The following is a 15,707-nucleotide window of genomic DNA, read 5'->3' as shown; positions in this document are numbered from 1 at the left end:
ATTTGCGATGGGGGTCTTTATGACCAGCGGGTCGTGGTGAGGAAAACGCACCGTCTTGGCGTCTTCTTCCGTGAACGTTATGGGTTGGTCCATTAGCCGAGGCCTTTGAGCTGGGAGTTGAGTAACCTCCCACACCTCACTGTGTTTCGCGGCCTCGGCATATCGTTTTCGCTCCTTGCGAGTGTTTCCTCCGATATGGGGACCTCCGGAGATCATGGCTACCCGTCCATTAGGCCGGGGCGGTAGCCCGGGGTTATGCTGGGTGTCACCTGCGGGAGCAGCTGGAGGCAATACTCCTGCTGGACCCCCTGGCGTTCCCGGAGGCATACCCCCGGCCACCTGCCCTGGATTAAGGTGGGGCAACCTATTTTTGATCCACTCATAGAGGTGGCCCAAGCGGATCAGATTTTCAATCTCGTCTTTGAGATTCTTACACTCATTGGTGCTATGACCAATGTCGTTGTGGTACTCGCATCTTTTACTCGGATCTCTCCGGGAGCTATCCTTGTACAATGGCTGTGGTCTCCGGTAGTGCGTATTTTGCCTAGTGGCAAAATATACACGTTCCTGGGAGTCCGTGAGCTCTGTGTACTGAGTATATTGGGGTGTGTACCCCTTCTTTTGGCGCTTCTCTCCCGTTCGGGTGCTGCCCTTGGAGGACCTTTTGCTCCTCGACCCCTGGGTAGGGCCTGTCAAGCTAACAGTCGGGGCCGCCTGTGAAGGAGCTCGTCCATTCACCCCGGACGGGTTGCCGTAATGGGAAGATGCTGGTGCCAAAGCTTGGCCTTGGCTGTACCCGGGAGTAGCAGAGAATTGTATGCCACTCACTTGTGGAGTCGCGGTCGGGACGGATGCTCGAGGGCGACACTCCGGGCATGTACCCTGCTATCCCGGTGGGATAGTAACCTCCGTAAGCCACGATCTGGGCTTCTTCGAGGTTAATATATTTTTGGACTCTCTTCTGGAAGTCCTGGAGGCTAGCAGCGCCTTCTTGCTGCAACTCGTTCCAGAAGGGAGTCCCAGTGCGGATTCCTGCTTGGAGAAGCGCAAGCTGTTGTCCGTCATCGACTTTCTTAGTCTTCGAGGCTTCCTCTCGGAACCTCTTGATGTAATTCTTCAAGGTCTCGGTGGGCAGTTGCTTGATGTTGGTCAAGGCACTAACCTCCAAGTTAACCTTCCTGGCGGCGACAAACTGTCTCCGGAAGTTGGTTTGGAGTTTGTTCCAACAACCCACGGATCCTGGTTCCAGCTTTTTGAACCATTCCTCCGCTGATCCGCTCAGAGTGAGGGGGAAGCACAAGCATTTGGCGTCATTGCTGACCCGCATGACTGTCATGACACGGTTGAACCGTGACAAGTGGTCACTGGGATCGGAGTTCCCAGTATATGCCGCCATTTCGGGCATCTTGAAGTTTTTAGGGAGCTCCGCCTCCAGGATATGCTTGGCACATGGCTCCCGATCCTCGCTGTCCGAGTCGGAGTCGTCTCCCTTCTGCCTCCGGGAGACTCGAGCAATATCTTTTCGAAGTATGGCAAGTTCCGCCATAATCCCTTCGTTTAAAGTACCCGAGGAAACCACGGGCCTGTATCTTTTTTGGTCAAGGTGATCCCGGAGGTCACCTTGATTCCCATTGATTTGATTTCTCAGATCAATGGGAGGACATCTCTGTCCTCTTCTTCCTCTACCCACAGTTCCTGGTGCACAGAAACGCTTTTCCGGTCCCCTCGATCCTGAGGGCCAAGACCCCCTCTCTGGGGCTTGCCCCTCTGCGGACCTTTCCCTTTAGGGAAATCTGAGCGGACCCTTCGCGGATCCTGCACCTTTTTCTTTCGCCCAGGGGTAGAAGTAGGGTTTTTTGTTTGATTTTCCTCAGCAGGGTGCCTTATAGGGCTAGGTTCCCTAGGTCTTTGCTGCTGGGAATTAGGCGAGGACGTCGCTGGCTCTCCGTCGAGCCCAGCGGCCATTGCCTTGGGGTGCACGTGAATGCCAGCTGCCTCCATGGCTTTCTGCATGGCTAGCATCACTTCCTGCATTTTTTGATTTTGCGCTTTCTGAGCTTCGATCTCGGCTTCATGATCGATAGCTTTTTGTCTGAGGAGCACCAGCTCTGAGTAACTTCCTCCGTCGTAGGCATACTCGTCGAGGTTTTCCTCGTAGTTCTCGTCGGGGACTATTTCTTCTTCTTCCTCGGACTCCTCTGCCGCTCTTGAGGCCACATCTTCCTCATTTGGATCTTGAGCATCTTCCAGAGGACGAGGATGACGTGTACTTCTTGTCTCCACCATTCTTGTGAAGTCAAATGCTTGTTATGTAGCAGCTTTCCTCAGCTCTCAATGAAAGCACCAAAATGTTGACCGAGATTTTCGGCAACTACTAGAATATAATTATATTAAAGAGCTGTAAGAAAGTGAGATGAAGATTTTTACGTGGTTGGGGCGTTAATGAGCCTTAGTCCACGAGTCTTTGTTATTAATGGATGTATTTAATACAGATTCCACACTTGAGAGAATGTTATTCTCATAAATACAGAGAATGTTCTTGGTGAGTATTTTCTCTTCTTGCTCTTATGCAACCCAAGATTCTCGACCCCATTAAATGAGCTTTGAGGGGGTATTTATAGTGTTTTGGTGGGGTAATCCCTAGAATTGTTCTTACACATGTATCTGTAAGTATCCATAAAGTTGGGTATTTCCAATGAATATACCATGGGTGATGCATGGTCAAATCCCTAGGTGTTGTAGGGTTTTTATGAGGAATGTCCTTTTTGCCTTGTGATTGACGTGACTCTTCGCAGAGTAGCCGTCGCTAGACTTAAATAATCATTACTGTAGCGCTGCTGTTTGGGGGTTGTGCCGTCAGACTTTATTGCGTGTTACAGTCCCAACACGCTTCCTCCCATGCGGCATTAAATGCGACTTGATTACTCAGGAGAGGCCTGACACGTCCCGGAGAGGCTTCATGCTATGCGAGCTTCCGGGAGTACCTTGTATTCCGGGTGTCTCCTCCGGGACCTATGCCCATGGCGCTTCCTTGTGGCGTACAAAGACTTATCAAATATTTACAAGTTATCTGATCCACGTGTCCCATTTCGACTGGTCCACGTATTTTGGGCGAATTCAGGGGCAACAATGTACATATAATCATGAAATAAATCATGTGAACCATGCAACATTAAATGTTATTTCTGAACTATATTAATAAGTAAATCTGATTATATTGAAATGAGTTTTATTTAGGGCATAAAACCCAACAATTACAACTTAAAGTTGTTGGGTTTTGTGCCCTAAATAAAACTCATTTCAATATAATCAGATTTACTAATTAATATAAGATCAAAAATTATTTTATATTGCATGGTTCACATGATTTATTTCATGATTATGCTTAATGTATAAATTCTATTAAGTCCAGAACATATATAAATATATATTTGTTCATAATTATAGTGTCATCAATACAGTGGAATATAATCATGATTATATGTTCAAAAGTTTAATTCCCATGATTTGTCAGTTCACTGGATTTAGACTGACATGATAATCGGTGATAAGGTATACTTACACCTTGGATAAGTGTTATGTCCTTTCCAATGGTAAAGTTTACCAGTATTGAATGTATGGAGTATACATTGAAAGAGACCGATATTAATCTTGGATAAGATAACATAAAGTTACCATTATATCTTTCTAAGTCATTATCAATGGTTGATCTTAGGTCTATGAATCTTAATCCTGATATGGTTAGGTTCAGCTTAGTTGTATTATTCATATTCTTCAAGTTGTTCGTGGAAGCTAACAAATGGTTTTGGCGGATATTTACATCTTGGGAACATGGTAATTCAATTGAGTGAGAGCGATAATCATAGATATGGAATCTATAGCTTCTATAAGTATTTAGAAGTGAAACGATAATTTCCTTCGAGCTTAGCTGAATAGAGAAAAATGATTGAGGACTCATTTCAGTAATTATATTAGTTTACTGAAATATCATTTATAGGTAGCTAAGTGTTTTCAAGATAAAATACATTGAAGGGTAGAACTATAAATTTGTCCATTTTCGATGTAGATCATCTATAGAAGATCTTTGACTATTAGGATTGTAATAATAGATAATCATAACGTATCTATATCGTGGTACATATAGAGCGTTCTATATAATTGAGAGTGCTATTCAATTCCAAATCTATAGTGGCGCAAGGAGAAATTAATAAGTTAGAGAATTTACTTGGTAAATTCTAGATCTACTTATTGAAAGCTCAGCTATATAGGCACATGGTCCCCTCACTAGTTGAGAAAATATTGCTTGCAGACTCAATTAATTGATTTTAATTAATCAATTATAATTTTAAAACTAGACTATATCTTCTTTATGAATTTTTACTAATCAAGGGCTTAATTGTGAAGAAAAGAAGTTTTGGGGTTAATTTATTAATTAAGAGACTTTATATGGTCTGATTACTATAATATAAATGGAAATTTTATTTGATAATTAATTATAATTATTAAATAAATAGTTTTCACATTTATAGGATTGAATTGGAAAATATGGTATTATTGAAAGAAGAATAAGTGGTTGAAATAAAGTGGCAAAATTGTAACTAGAAAGTGGTCCTTTGTATGGCCGGTTGATTTTTGCCCAATATTTTATTCTTTTTTAATCCATATAATTCAGCCCTAAGCCCTAGTTGAAACACTATATAAAGAACATGATGCTCTCATCTTATCCACTTGACAACTAATCAAATTCAACCAACCTAAATCTAGTTTTCATTCTCTGACAACTAGTAGATGAGAGACACCTTCTATAGGGATTCAAGCCCTCCTTCATTGTTCTTCCTATTTCGGCCCTTAGTGATAGAGTGCCATGCCCACACATAGCAAGTCAAGTACTCAATCATAGTGAGTAAGACGGTGGTAACCAATCATGAAGGAGAGAAAGAGATCCAGGCTCAGATCTTGATAATACTCTGCGACAGAAAGGAACAAAGGTTAGAGATCTGAGGGGAAGGAGTCATTATATTCCGCTGCAACAGATGTAAGTTTTTCTAAACTCTTATGTGTTTAATTTCATTTTTTAGAGATATTCATATTTAGGATGTTAATCAATATACTTGTTAGTAAATCTAGATCTTGGTCAAATATTCCCAACAACTGGTATCAGAGTCATGGTAATGATTTACTTTCATGAAATATGGATTTGAAACGATAAATATTATTTATTGTGTTGATTTGGATGTGTTTATTTTGGTTTATGTGTTATTTGATGAATGTATGTGATTTACAAAAAATTTCCATGAAAATAATTTTATTTTCGTTTTGAAAATAATTTATTTAGATTCCTTGTGAAAAATAAGTAATTTTCGTTTTGTAAGGAACTCGATTCCAATGAAAAACGAATAAGTTATTGAAGTTTGAAAACCAGGGTCCATTGAGTGTCGCAGGTCGAGCACCATGCACGTATAACACTCAGACAAGGTGATCCGCGCGCGCATGTGCTTCAGACAATTTCTTCTTTGAACTGCTCGCACGTGTGATGTTTATATTATAAAAATGATAGTAAATTATCATGGTTAATTAACGATTATCTTATTTTTAATTCATTAGTTTAATATTCTAATAATTAAGGATTTATCTTATCCAATCACTTGAATAACGTAATCAATAACAAATCACTATTTGTTATAACTTAATTTGTTTATTTGAATATATTTATTACAATATTATAGCAAGCGATCAGGATTATTTTGTTTTGTATGTACTGACAAAGTCATTATGTGAACATGTAATAAAATCTATAAATTATATGTTGCATCTCAGTGTCACTACATCCTTGTCACATCATTTTTCTTCTACATATTGTCAATTCAAGCTATAATTCATTTCTTTTATGTTCTCTCACAAAACAATAGCTACTCATTGTACTTAAAGAAATTCTTCATACACAAACGAAGATGATATGCATCTGTTATATTTATGTTGATATTTCTAAAAATCCTATAATAAGTAAAAACCAATATAGTGACTAATTTTGGTCTCGAATTGCGAATGATTTCAATAATTCCAAACCTTTGTATGTCACTCAAGATAGAAACAAAAAATCGTTGCATGCTCGAATATTATTGATCTTTAAAATTATTTCTAAATTCAGGAGATGCATAAGACAAATTGAAGGATTAAATTCAAATAGTGTATCTCAATAGAATATCGTAAGCATTTGTAACATTTTAATTATTATTAATGTTGTTATTTTTAACGTTATATTTTATGATTTTTATTGTTGAATCGAACCAAAATTCTACTAGCAAGATAAAAATTACAAGAAAGGTTTTAAATTTGATCATGTTTGAGATATACCTAAGGATATAGAAAAATTTACAGATAACATCAATGTTACAAAAAAATATTGACCTAGTGGAGTCCAAGTCTCCCCAAGGCCCAAACTGCATCTCATAGATATTTATCGTATTCAGTAGACATAATAAATGATAATGATGATGATGGAGGTAGTTCATCTAAACGATCCATTGGGGTGAAGAAAGTAAAATTAAAAAGGAAAAATAATGAACAATAATCTACTATTGTCAAAACTATTAAAGAAGAAATCAACAACTCATTAAAATATTTGGTTGGAGCAACTCCACTAGAGAACAAAATTATAAAATTCAAAAGCAAAGATTGGATTTAAACGAATAACAAGAAGAGAACAAAATCTTATTGAAAGATTTAAATTCTATAGTTGATCCTAATATACGCGATCATTTTCAAAATGAGCAAACAAGAATTATACAAAAAAGAGCTCACCAACAATATCAGGCATCTCAAGAATATTAAATTTCTCAAAATACATTAAGTCCATATAGCCAATATTTTGATATTCTTCAAGGCTAAGATCCTTAAGCGATCATATTAAATTATTTTTTTTACATAATGTTTATTTTCATTTATGTTGTTCTTTTTAGTTTTGTAACTTAGTGTTATGTTGTTTTATTTTAATTAATATTAATATCTTTGTTATTGCTATTTTATATTTTCCAAAATGTTAGTATTTTAATTAAATCAATAATTATTATTTTTTTGATAAATTTTTATTTGAAGACTAAACTGTAAGATTATTTTTAAAAATAAATTAAAATAAGGGTTAGAATGCAAAAAAAAAAAAAAAAAGTCTAACACCAAATTGGTGTTGATTCAAAATTTAACATCATTAATGGTGTAGAATTTAGTGTACATCAATTTGGTGTATAATTTGGTGTGCCATTAGAGTGAAATTGTGAGAAAATTCCACACCAATTTAGTAAAATGGTACACCATTAGAGATGCTCTAATAGATCTGCGAACATCATGTTAGCAAGTCACTGATATGTGGCACCTACATTTATCAAACCAAAAGGCATTACTTTGTAACTTGTGATGAAGAAAGTGTGCCCATGGTCTGGCTCGTACATTGGGATCTAGTTGTACCCCGAGTACGCATCCATGAAGCTAAGCAGTTCATGACCTGTGGTTGCATCTACAAGTTGGTCAATGCTTGGCACTGGAAAGTTGTCGTTCGGACAAGCTTTATTCAAATTTGTAAAATCGATGCAAGTGTGCCATGAACCATTAGGTTTTGGAACTAAGACGAGATTGGCTAACCAGTTTGGGTAAAATGACTCCTTGATGAAGCCGCATGCGAGTAGGCTATCTACTTCTTCTATTAGCGCTTGGTACCTCACGGGGTCCATTTTACAGCGCTTTTGTCGTACTCCTTGCTCATCAAGATCAATGTTCAATCAATGACACATGATCTTAGGAGGTATTCCAACCATGTCTAAATGCTTCCATGCAAAAGCATCTAGATTTTATTTGAGGAAGGTGACTAGCATTTCTCACTACTGCATAGTTAGTTTAGAAATCAACTTTTAAAACTTTGGAAGTATCAAATGGATCAATGGGTACCTCACTTGTTTCTTCGGTGGCTTGCACTGTGTTCATGTAAAGGATTCTGGGTTGACATCGGGCTTCTCCACATGGGAACCTCCTCGATTCTGAATGATTAATGCTGCGATTGTGGAGCTTCGAGCATGTAAATCATGTTACAAGATTTTTTTCTTTTCTGTGATCTTGACCACAGTGTTATAGCATTCACACGAGTTCGACTGGACTCCTCTGACTGATCCCACACATGCGGGTGTAATGAAATTCATGGTGAGATGATAGATTAATGACTATCTTCATCTCTTTTATGATGCGTCGAACTATCACTGCATTGTAGGCAGAATACAGATCAGTTACTGCGAAGTTTTCCACAGATTTCGCTACTATATGTGTTGCTCCGATTGTTATGGGAAATTGTATCATTCCCTTTAGTTTAATTGTATCTCAAGTGAAACTGTAGATGCTTAAGGTGATTGGCTTCAGGTCTTTCTCATGAAGTCCCATCTACTTAAATGCCTGCAGATTCAAACGCTTTACAAAACTACCATTATCTACAAGAACACAATGTACTTTATTAACTCCAATGTTCACAACTATTACTAGTGCGTCTGTATGGGGTGGTGCACCCATCTCACATCGCTTTCCATGAAGGTGATGTCGTCGCAGTTTTTCTTAAACAATTTTTCATGTCTGTCACTCAAGTTGTTAACATTAGTAAGCGGTTTCTCTTGGGTCTCTTTTGCATATCTTTCTTGGGCTTTTCTAAAATCTCCGCCAATGTGGGATCCTTTGATAATGGTCAAAATGTTGTGAGGAGCCTTCGAGCCACTCGCTTCTTCTTCATTGTTCCTTCCATCCGCTCGGGGATTTCGGTCTTCAATCTGTCCATCTTTCTTATATTAGTTGAATTTTCCTCGATGAATTAATTCTTCGATTTCGTCCTGCAAAAACCAACATTCCAGAGTAGTATGACCAATGTCTTTATGATACTTACATTACTTTCACATGTCTCCTTTTGCAGTTGGCCCTAATTAGAGGTGGTTTTTTGGAGATTCCTTTATGTTCCTCGATAGCACATATATGATCGTGGGGAACATTCAATTCAGTGTAATTTACAAATCAAGGCCCTCCTTTTCGCTTTGGGAGGCTTTCCTTTCTTGCTGGTGACTTTGACTAGTTTTGGACTACGACGCCTTGTTCGACTGCATAACCTTGGGTTGTGCCCCCTTGAACTTCTTTGTTGCGGACTCCTTGATCACGTCCTTGGCACTAGGGGTTGTGTTTCTCTTTGGTTTTCTCGAGTTCTGCCATCGAGTTCTCAATTCACTTATGGAGCTCGACCATAGCTAAAAACTCAACCAATGTCTAAGGACGTCGCGCTTGCAGTTCTTTCCGAAAATCCATTATCCACTAAAAGACGTAGCACATTAACATTGGATAGAATTAAACCCCACTATTAGAGCATTTTTTAGTGATCCCATCTGAATTTTTTTTCTATATATATAATAAATGATATAACAGTAATCACAGAGATGCGAAGCAATATTTTTTATTTATATAAATGGCGTAATGGTAATTATATTGTAAAGACATTATAAAGTTTTCGAAACAAAATCAAACAATGAAATTGCACCAGTTGATTCCATTACGATTACACCAACCCAAACAAGACCTTAGTTTGGATATGACTCTTGAGTCTTTGAGCAATTCGCAGCCTCTCCTAATCCAAACTAGATCATTGGAAAATGCCAGACATGTTAGGTAGATGGTAATCTCACAAAGGTGGGGGTCACTCACTCATAAAGCTAGATAGATAGACCTGTTCCCAAAGATTTCCTTCACAAATCTAGTGACGCAACAAACTAAAAGTGAAGCCGCAGACAGGTCAAGAGTGGACCAATTCACACGAAAGCAACAACTTCTCTTGTTGGTTTGTTAGTTTGTCATATTCACCATTTTTTTTACTTTAGAAAATAGTCTCGACAACGACTAACCTTGTTCTCGTTTAGAATGGAATAGGTACATTTACATTTAAACAAGATCACTCGTACCTTCACTCATTCACCTACCCAACCCAATCCAACAACTACGGGAGCTCGCCTCAACTGGCTCTTATTTCAAGTTTGACTAAGTTTCATTATCAAGCTATGATCAAATCAACTATGAGAATTCTATTATTGTAGGAAGTAGGAACTAAAATGAATGCAAATCATTTCTTCACTTGATTCATTGGGATGAATTTGGTGAGTGATTATCCGAACCCAAATCTTGTCAGAGTAATTACTAAGGGCTATTGAATATAAATAAAAATGACAGAAACAGCATATTACACAAAGTAGATAGGAGAGACCATGGATTTTTTTTTTTTTTCAGTTGGAGTCTGAGACAATGTATATGTGAACACATAACATCTACATTAAGTACTATTCCAAATTAAACGTGGTGATAAAAAAAAATCTATAACTTTGAAGAACACATAAAATAACTTTTTGAGACTGGTTTCTTTTCTTTCTAGTTTGTTTGGAGGCAAGGAGAAAGACCAAGTGATAACATACCATCAAAAGAAGCATATTAAGGGTCAGCTAAGCAAATAGTTAACTAAGTTGGTGTTTGGTTAGGAAGAATGAAAATATAGGAATAGGAATGGGAATGGAATAAAATTTAAAATGCATAAAAACATTGATAAAAAAATCATTAAATTTTTTCTCTTGTTACATTGGAATGGTCTTTCCTTCCTTTTTAAAATGAAATAGTCATTCCACCAAAATGGTAGAAAGAGCATTCCATTGAAATGTCATTCCAATACTTTAAAATACAACCAAACAAAAGAATGGAATGAAAATTGTTTCCTTTCCATTCCATTTCATTATCTCCAACACGCCTCATCATTTAATAATTTTGCCATCACTAAACTTGTGCTGAAATAATCTAAAGCAAACAATGGGACAACTTGAGAGTGTTCAAGCAAAACTATATGTGCAAAATGGCAAACGTAGTAGTAATATGACTTTAGCTTAAGGTAAGAGACTCACTGAAGAGGAGGACAATAGGAGATGATATCACATCAACCAATACACAGTGGGATACTTGCTGAATTTAATATCAAATTTCCATTTGTAATTTTGAGAAGGATATTTTTAAATCAAATCATTGTTCCCATCCCACCCAAGTGGCAGAAGAAAAGGGAAACTCTTTATTTAGTGTACAGTTTACAGCCGCTCTTACACAAATGGGAGGGAAAATCGATGTCTTGAATCATTTTTTCAAGCAAAAATAAATAATAATTTAAATATAGGATTAGCTCATGGCGTCCACAAAAGAAAATGAATGCTACAAAACAAAAAGAAGCTGAAGAACTCACTAGTCGCTACAACGGCAACCAACAAACTTGCACCATCTCCTGGATTTGTCGACTTATATCTCCATCAAGTATTTGAATGCAGGGAACCTGGAAGTTGGAACAATTTGGTAAACCTTTAAAAATGAATAAACAAAATTTTCAACTCAAACTGTAATTTAGATTTATCATTATGAACAATAGTATCAGGTAATTACTTTTAATTAAGCATGAAAACATACCTATTCTGCAAATCTCTCTCCTTATATTCATATCCATCCTTTTACACCTTTGCCACAGCTGCTGAGGGGCACGGACCTAATGTATTCCACAAAATGTAATCTCCAGAAGTAACCTGTTGGTTGAGAGTACAGTGATGAATGTGAGAGAGTACTCTAAATATACTCTCCTATAAAACTTGATAGAGGAACTTGACAAGTTTATTTGCATGTGTTAGGGTGGCAATAGAAAATTTTCTGTGATGAAGGGAAGAAATGGACAAGAAAACTTGAATTGAGCTCTCTCTCTCTCTCAAACAGAACAAGTCTGAGGTTTGAGTTCTACATTGAAATTGCTAGAATTTTTTCCTCCTCAAATATTGTGAGTTAAACAGGGAGCCTAGTTTAGGGGAAAAAACATATACTAAACTTTAATTTATGTTTTAGTTTTACGTTACTAATACTAAACTTCTATCTATACATCACAATTACAATACTGTCATTATGAGAAGAAAAGATCATTTGCAAAACATTTTTATATATATATATATATATATATATATATATATGAAAACAAAATAGCAATTTTTTAGCATAATACAAATGGAATATATTCCAAAAACAATAGGTGCAAAATTAAGCATTAACGCACTTGTTTGCATCATTGCTCTACAATGTGCAGGAGTCTGGCAAATTAAGGTTTAAAAAATAAATATAAAAGAAAAGAAGACCTACCTGAGTTGATAGCTCCACAGGTGCTTTAACAGCTGGATAAATACTTACCTGCATATGGCACAAACTGTTATGTAGAGCCAAAATCAACAAACTATTATACGGTCTTAATCTGGCAGAGAGACAAGCTTCACTCGGAACATTCAGTCACAGCTTCAATAAAGAGGAAGCTTAAAGGAGAGGAAACTTGTGGGTTAACTTACAGATTTCGTATCAATTGATATTCCAGACAATGGTGCGCCGACAATTTTGAATGATATCTACAGTTCAAAGTTAAGCAAACATTGTGATTAATTCAACTAAGTTGACTAACTCCTCATTCCAGAAGCAAAAAAAAGTACAAAATCATTAACAATGTCCACATGGTCTGCCAGTTTGGTGTTCTATCAATACCTTTCTCCATATCCATCTTAACAATATACAAAAATATCTTATAAGAGATACAGAGAATAACATGAGCACATAAATTAGCTAATCAATAAAAGATTAAGGCAGTGCTTGATAAGCATTGGTCACATTCCTAATGCTAACTAGCACAAACTAATCATAGATAAGTTAATTGCAACATTTGGGACAGTATATTTATATGCCAATTGTCTTAACTGGTAAGAATTCAAGGGATGTGTGGAAGTGTTGGAGGGGTTCCAATCCTAGATGGGCACATGTGTGCGTGTGTTACCATATTAATAAAATAAACGGTTTCTTATATTAGAAGGTAATGGGATAATATATGAAACACCTTGTAGTTAATTCCAAAGACATCAACAGACAATGACTTATGTTACGCCTTATGCCTTATGATGCAAATGATATTGATACAAGATCCCCTACATAATGTTTTAATACCTTGGCACAGTTATACGCCTGCCAAGAAAATGGCTCTTCCAAATCAACTGAAGGAAGATCCTTGTTCATTTTTTCCATCAAGCATTCATCAATGTTTACCATATTATTGGAACCATCTGTCTCAGCATCACTATCTTCATCAGCCATTAGTCCAGAGGCTGAGCTAGACATAGGCCACCTTTGAATTTGCAATGGGGCAAATTGCACTGTTCCAGGGAAGGTTGCCTCTATACTTCTCCCACTGAGGCCCCGCCCAGTTGTTATAATTTTCCATTCCACTGAATGCTCGGTGTTTGAAACTATTCCAATAGAAGGAGTGCCATCAAAGGATATAATTCTCCTCCTAGGGAAAGGCATTGTCACATTACAGAACTCCATTGTAAGAGGAGACTTATAACCTTCCATCAACCTCAACTTGAATAAAAATGCACCTTTGTCTTCAGAAACCATTGACAATTGGTAAAATCCCTGGACAGGAGGTCCAATGCCACACTTTGATTGATAACGCATTATGACAAAATTACCCAATGGTGGAGAAAACATGACAGCATGCTTATCCATACCCTGTTCTGGAATCTGGGCACAAGGATGAAAGGATAAAACTTCAATGTGATTTGTGTTCATCCCTGTCAAGGGGAATGACAGATCAGGCAAGCCTTCTAACTCTGCTCGGCAATTTATTTGACCAGAAATGGATATACTATCTGGAATTTCATCTCGATCATACATGGCAGCATGTACAACCTCATGAATTGTGAATAATACTCTCTGCTTTCCTTTGTAAAGATATGGCTTCCATGCTGGTTGTTTTAGGTCTGAAGGAGGCAAATCTAACGTAGAAAATCCATTAACCTTCATTGAGAAAATATTAGAATGACTCAAATCCAATGGGGTACCTACATGTGTGAAGGGTGTGAGACACTAACCACAAACAGTTTAAGCAAGATAATCCCTGAAAGCTACATCAGTAAACACAATAAAAAACATGTATTGAGAACTACCGTAATAAAAGGTACCAACCAAAGGGCATTGAGCTTGTTATGAAAGTTCGAAGAGCATCTTTGTCTAAAGGCCTTGTACCAATCCTAGGAGTATCTGAGGCTACTGCTCCAGTTACAGCAGTAATAGATGGGTTTGACGATGAAACTGTAGCAGCTACAGGTTTTGCCCTTGAGGAGATTCCAGATATTCCTATACTTCCAGTTAGCGAGTCCAACAGTCCCCCGACAGATGGAGATGTGTTTACAATCACCTCAGGTTCTACTACCTCGCCAGTGATTGTATCACCAATAGCATGCGCCACCATGAACGCCCTACAAAATGTGGAAAAGGAAATTACTTAACATCTTCGGCTATGCAAACTATTTCACCCAGTAAAATTATATTTTACCAGTACTCAAGGTTAGACTCTCTTCATTCATAATGCTATATTTGTCAAACAAAGCTGTTAACTTACCATACCCTGTGATGGATGGAAGATCAAGCAACAAGGAAGATAGACTGTTATCCACTCCGACAGCAATTCCACAATCAGATCTCTTGCATAACACCGCATATGCCTTCAGATGCCTGGGTTCAACTAAAGGTAACACAAGGACAGAGTATTGGCCCTTTGTATGCAAGATTAAAGGCCATAGAAGATTGTTATCCCCATCCTCTTCTTTGTTTATATAGAGACCAATTATGTGCCTTGTGATTGGATCATCAACCCAGGAATCTGACCCTTTAGCCGAATGACTCATACGGATGCCAAGCCCACGAATAGACCCTTCTCTAGAACCATTAGGAGAAAAATCAAAAATCAGATTTAAAGAGAAAAATAACAGCAAGCAAATATATTTTCATACTGATTCCAAATAATAAAATTGAAAACCGCTGGGAATGCTGAAATTTTTGGGGGCCAACCGATATAATGGCAGGCATTATGACAGGAAAAAGAAAATAATCAAAAAAATCAATCTCACCTTCTCTTTCTCTCAACGAAAGCAGCAACAAGCTCAGAATCAGTTGGGAGTGAAGGAAATACGGCATAGTTAAGAGTATCACTATCAGGTATAGCGCAAGTGAGGTTCTCACTCCTGCAAGCCGCTCGCCACCGTTTCTCCACCACCGGAAACCTCCTAAATTCATTCAACATAGCACAAAGACAAGGATTCAAGCTCTAACTAAATAAAATTCGATTTTGACTTTTGAAACTATAAATTGAATAAGGAGAAATTTTGGGAACACGATCGAGTGAGGTCGAAGTCGCAGTGTTGGAATTAGAGGAAACAATGGAAAATTGATTATGAAAAATATACCTAGAGAAGACGACGGTGTCGAGGCTACTGAGGATCCATACGGCTCTGATGCTGCAACCACCCGCCATGGCTTTCCTATTCCTCACTAGAATTGCACTCTGCCAAGACCCTTTTGTCGAAAAGAAGAAAAAGAGAGGCGACCAATTTAATATTTGGAGACCAAACGGCACCGTCTCATTGTTCAAATGTCAATTATTGAATTATTGGATAAATTTTTTTTAGGCTAATTAGCAATTTTTTCTCCTAACTTTAACATGTACTAAATCATGCCTCTGAATTTTTTTGGCTGTTAAAAATTCTCCGAACTATTAAAATTATTAGATTTAAGGATTTTTGTTTAATTTTAGTTAAAAATTT

General features: G+C 37.5%; 1 protein-coding gene across 2 annotated transcripts; it reads right to left on the bottom strand.

Annotated features, from left to right (window-relative positions):
• Window positions 1-11,051: 11,051 nt before the first annotated feature.
• Window positions 11,052-15,499, bottom strand: LOC115722870 (AP-5 complex subunit mu). 2 transcript variants are annotated; one of them, XM_061104468.1, is made up of 9 exons: window positions 15,351-15,499; window positions 15,015-15,170; window positions 14,512-14,823; window positions 14,071-14,363; window positions 13,051-13,946; window positions 12,408-12,464; window positions 12,208-12,255; window positions 11,497-11,609; window positions 11,052-11,391 (listed from the first exon to the last, which is right to left on the bottom strand). In XM_061104468.1, the coding sequence occupies exons 1-8, from the start codon at window positions 15,416-15,418 to the stop codon at window positions 11,538-11,540; spliced, it is 1,902 nt and encodes a 633-aa protein (XP_060960451.1). In that variant the 5' UTR covers window positions 15,419-15,499; the 3' UTR covers window positions 11,052-11,391; window positions 11,497-11,537. The 2 variants fall into 2 exon arrangements, with proteins under 2 accessions (XP_060960451.1, XP_030508076.2); XM_030652216.2 differs by having other exon boundaries at window positions 11,052-11,365.
• Between the last annotated feature and the right edge of the window lie 208 nt (window positions 15,500-15,707).

The sequence above is a fragment of the Cannabis sativa genome, chromosome 9, assembly GCF_029168945.1.
Source record: "Cannabis sativa cultivar Pink pepper isolate KNU-18-1 chromosome 9, ASM2916894v1, whole genome shotgun sequence".
NCBI classification, from domain to species: Eukaryota; Viridiplantae; Streptophyta; class Magnoliopsida; order Rosales; family Cannabaceae; genus Cannabis; species Cannabis sativa.
Note: the sequence above shows the minus strand (reverse complement) of the source record. Positions and strands in the feature narration are given on the sequence as shown.

Bases quoted from the DNA above. Each gene is read 5' to 3' on its own strand.
- LOC115722870 (XM_061104468.1), bottom strand. From the start codon at position 15,418: ATGGCGGGTGGTTGCAGCATCAGAGCCGTATGGATCCTCAGTAGCCTC. The intron at 13,947-14,070 runs GTTGGTACCTTT...TCACACATGTAG, and splicing joins AACAAGCTCAATGCCCTTTG to GTACCCCATTGGATTTGAGT. The intron at 12,256-12,407 runs GTAAGTTAACCC...TGCCATATGCAG, and splicing joins TATCAATTGATACGAAATCT to GTAAGTATTTATCCAGCTGT.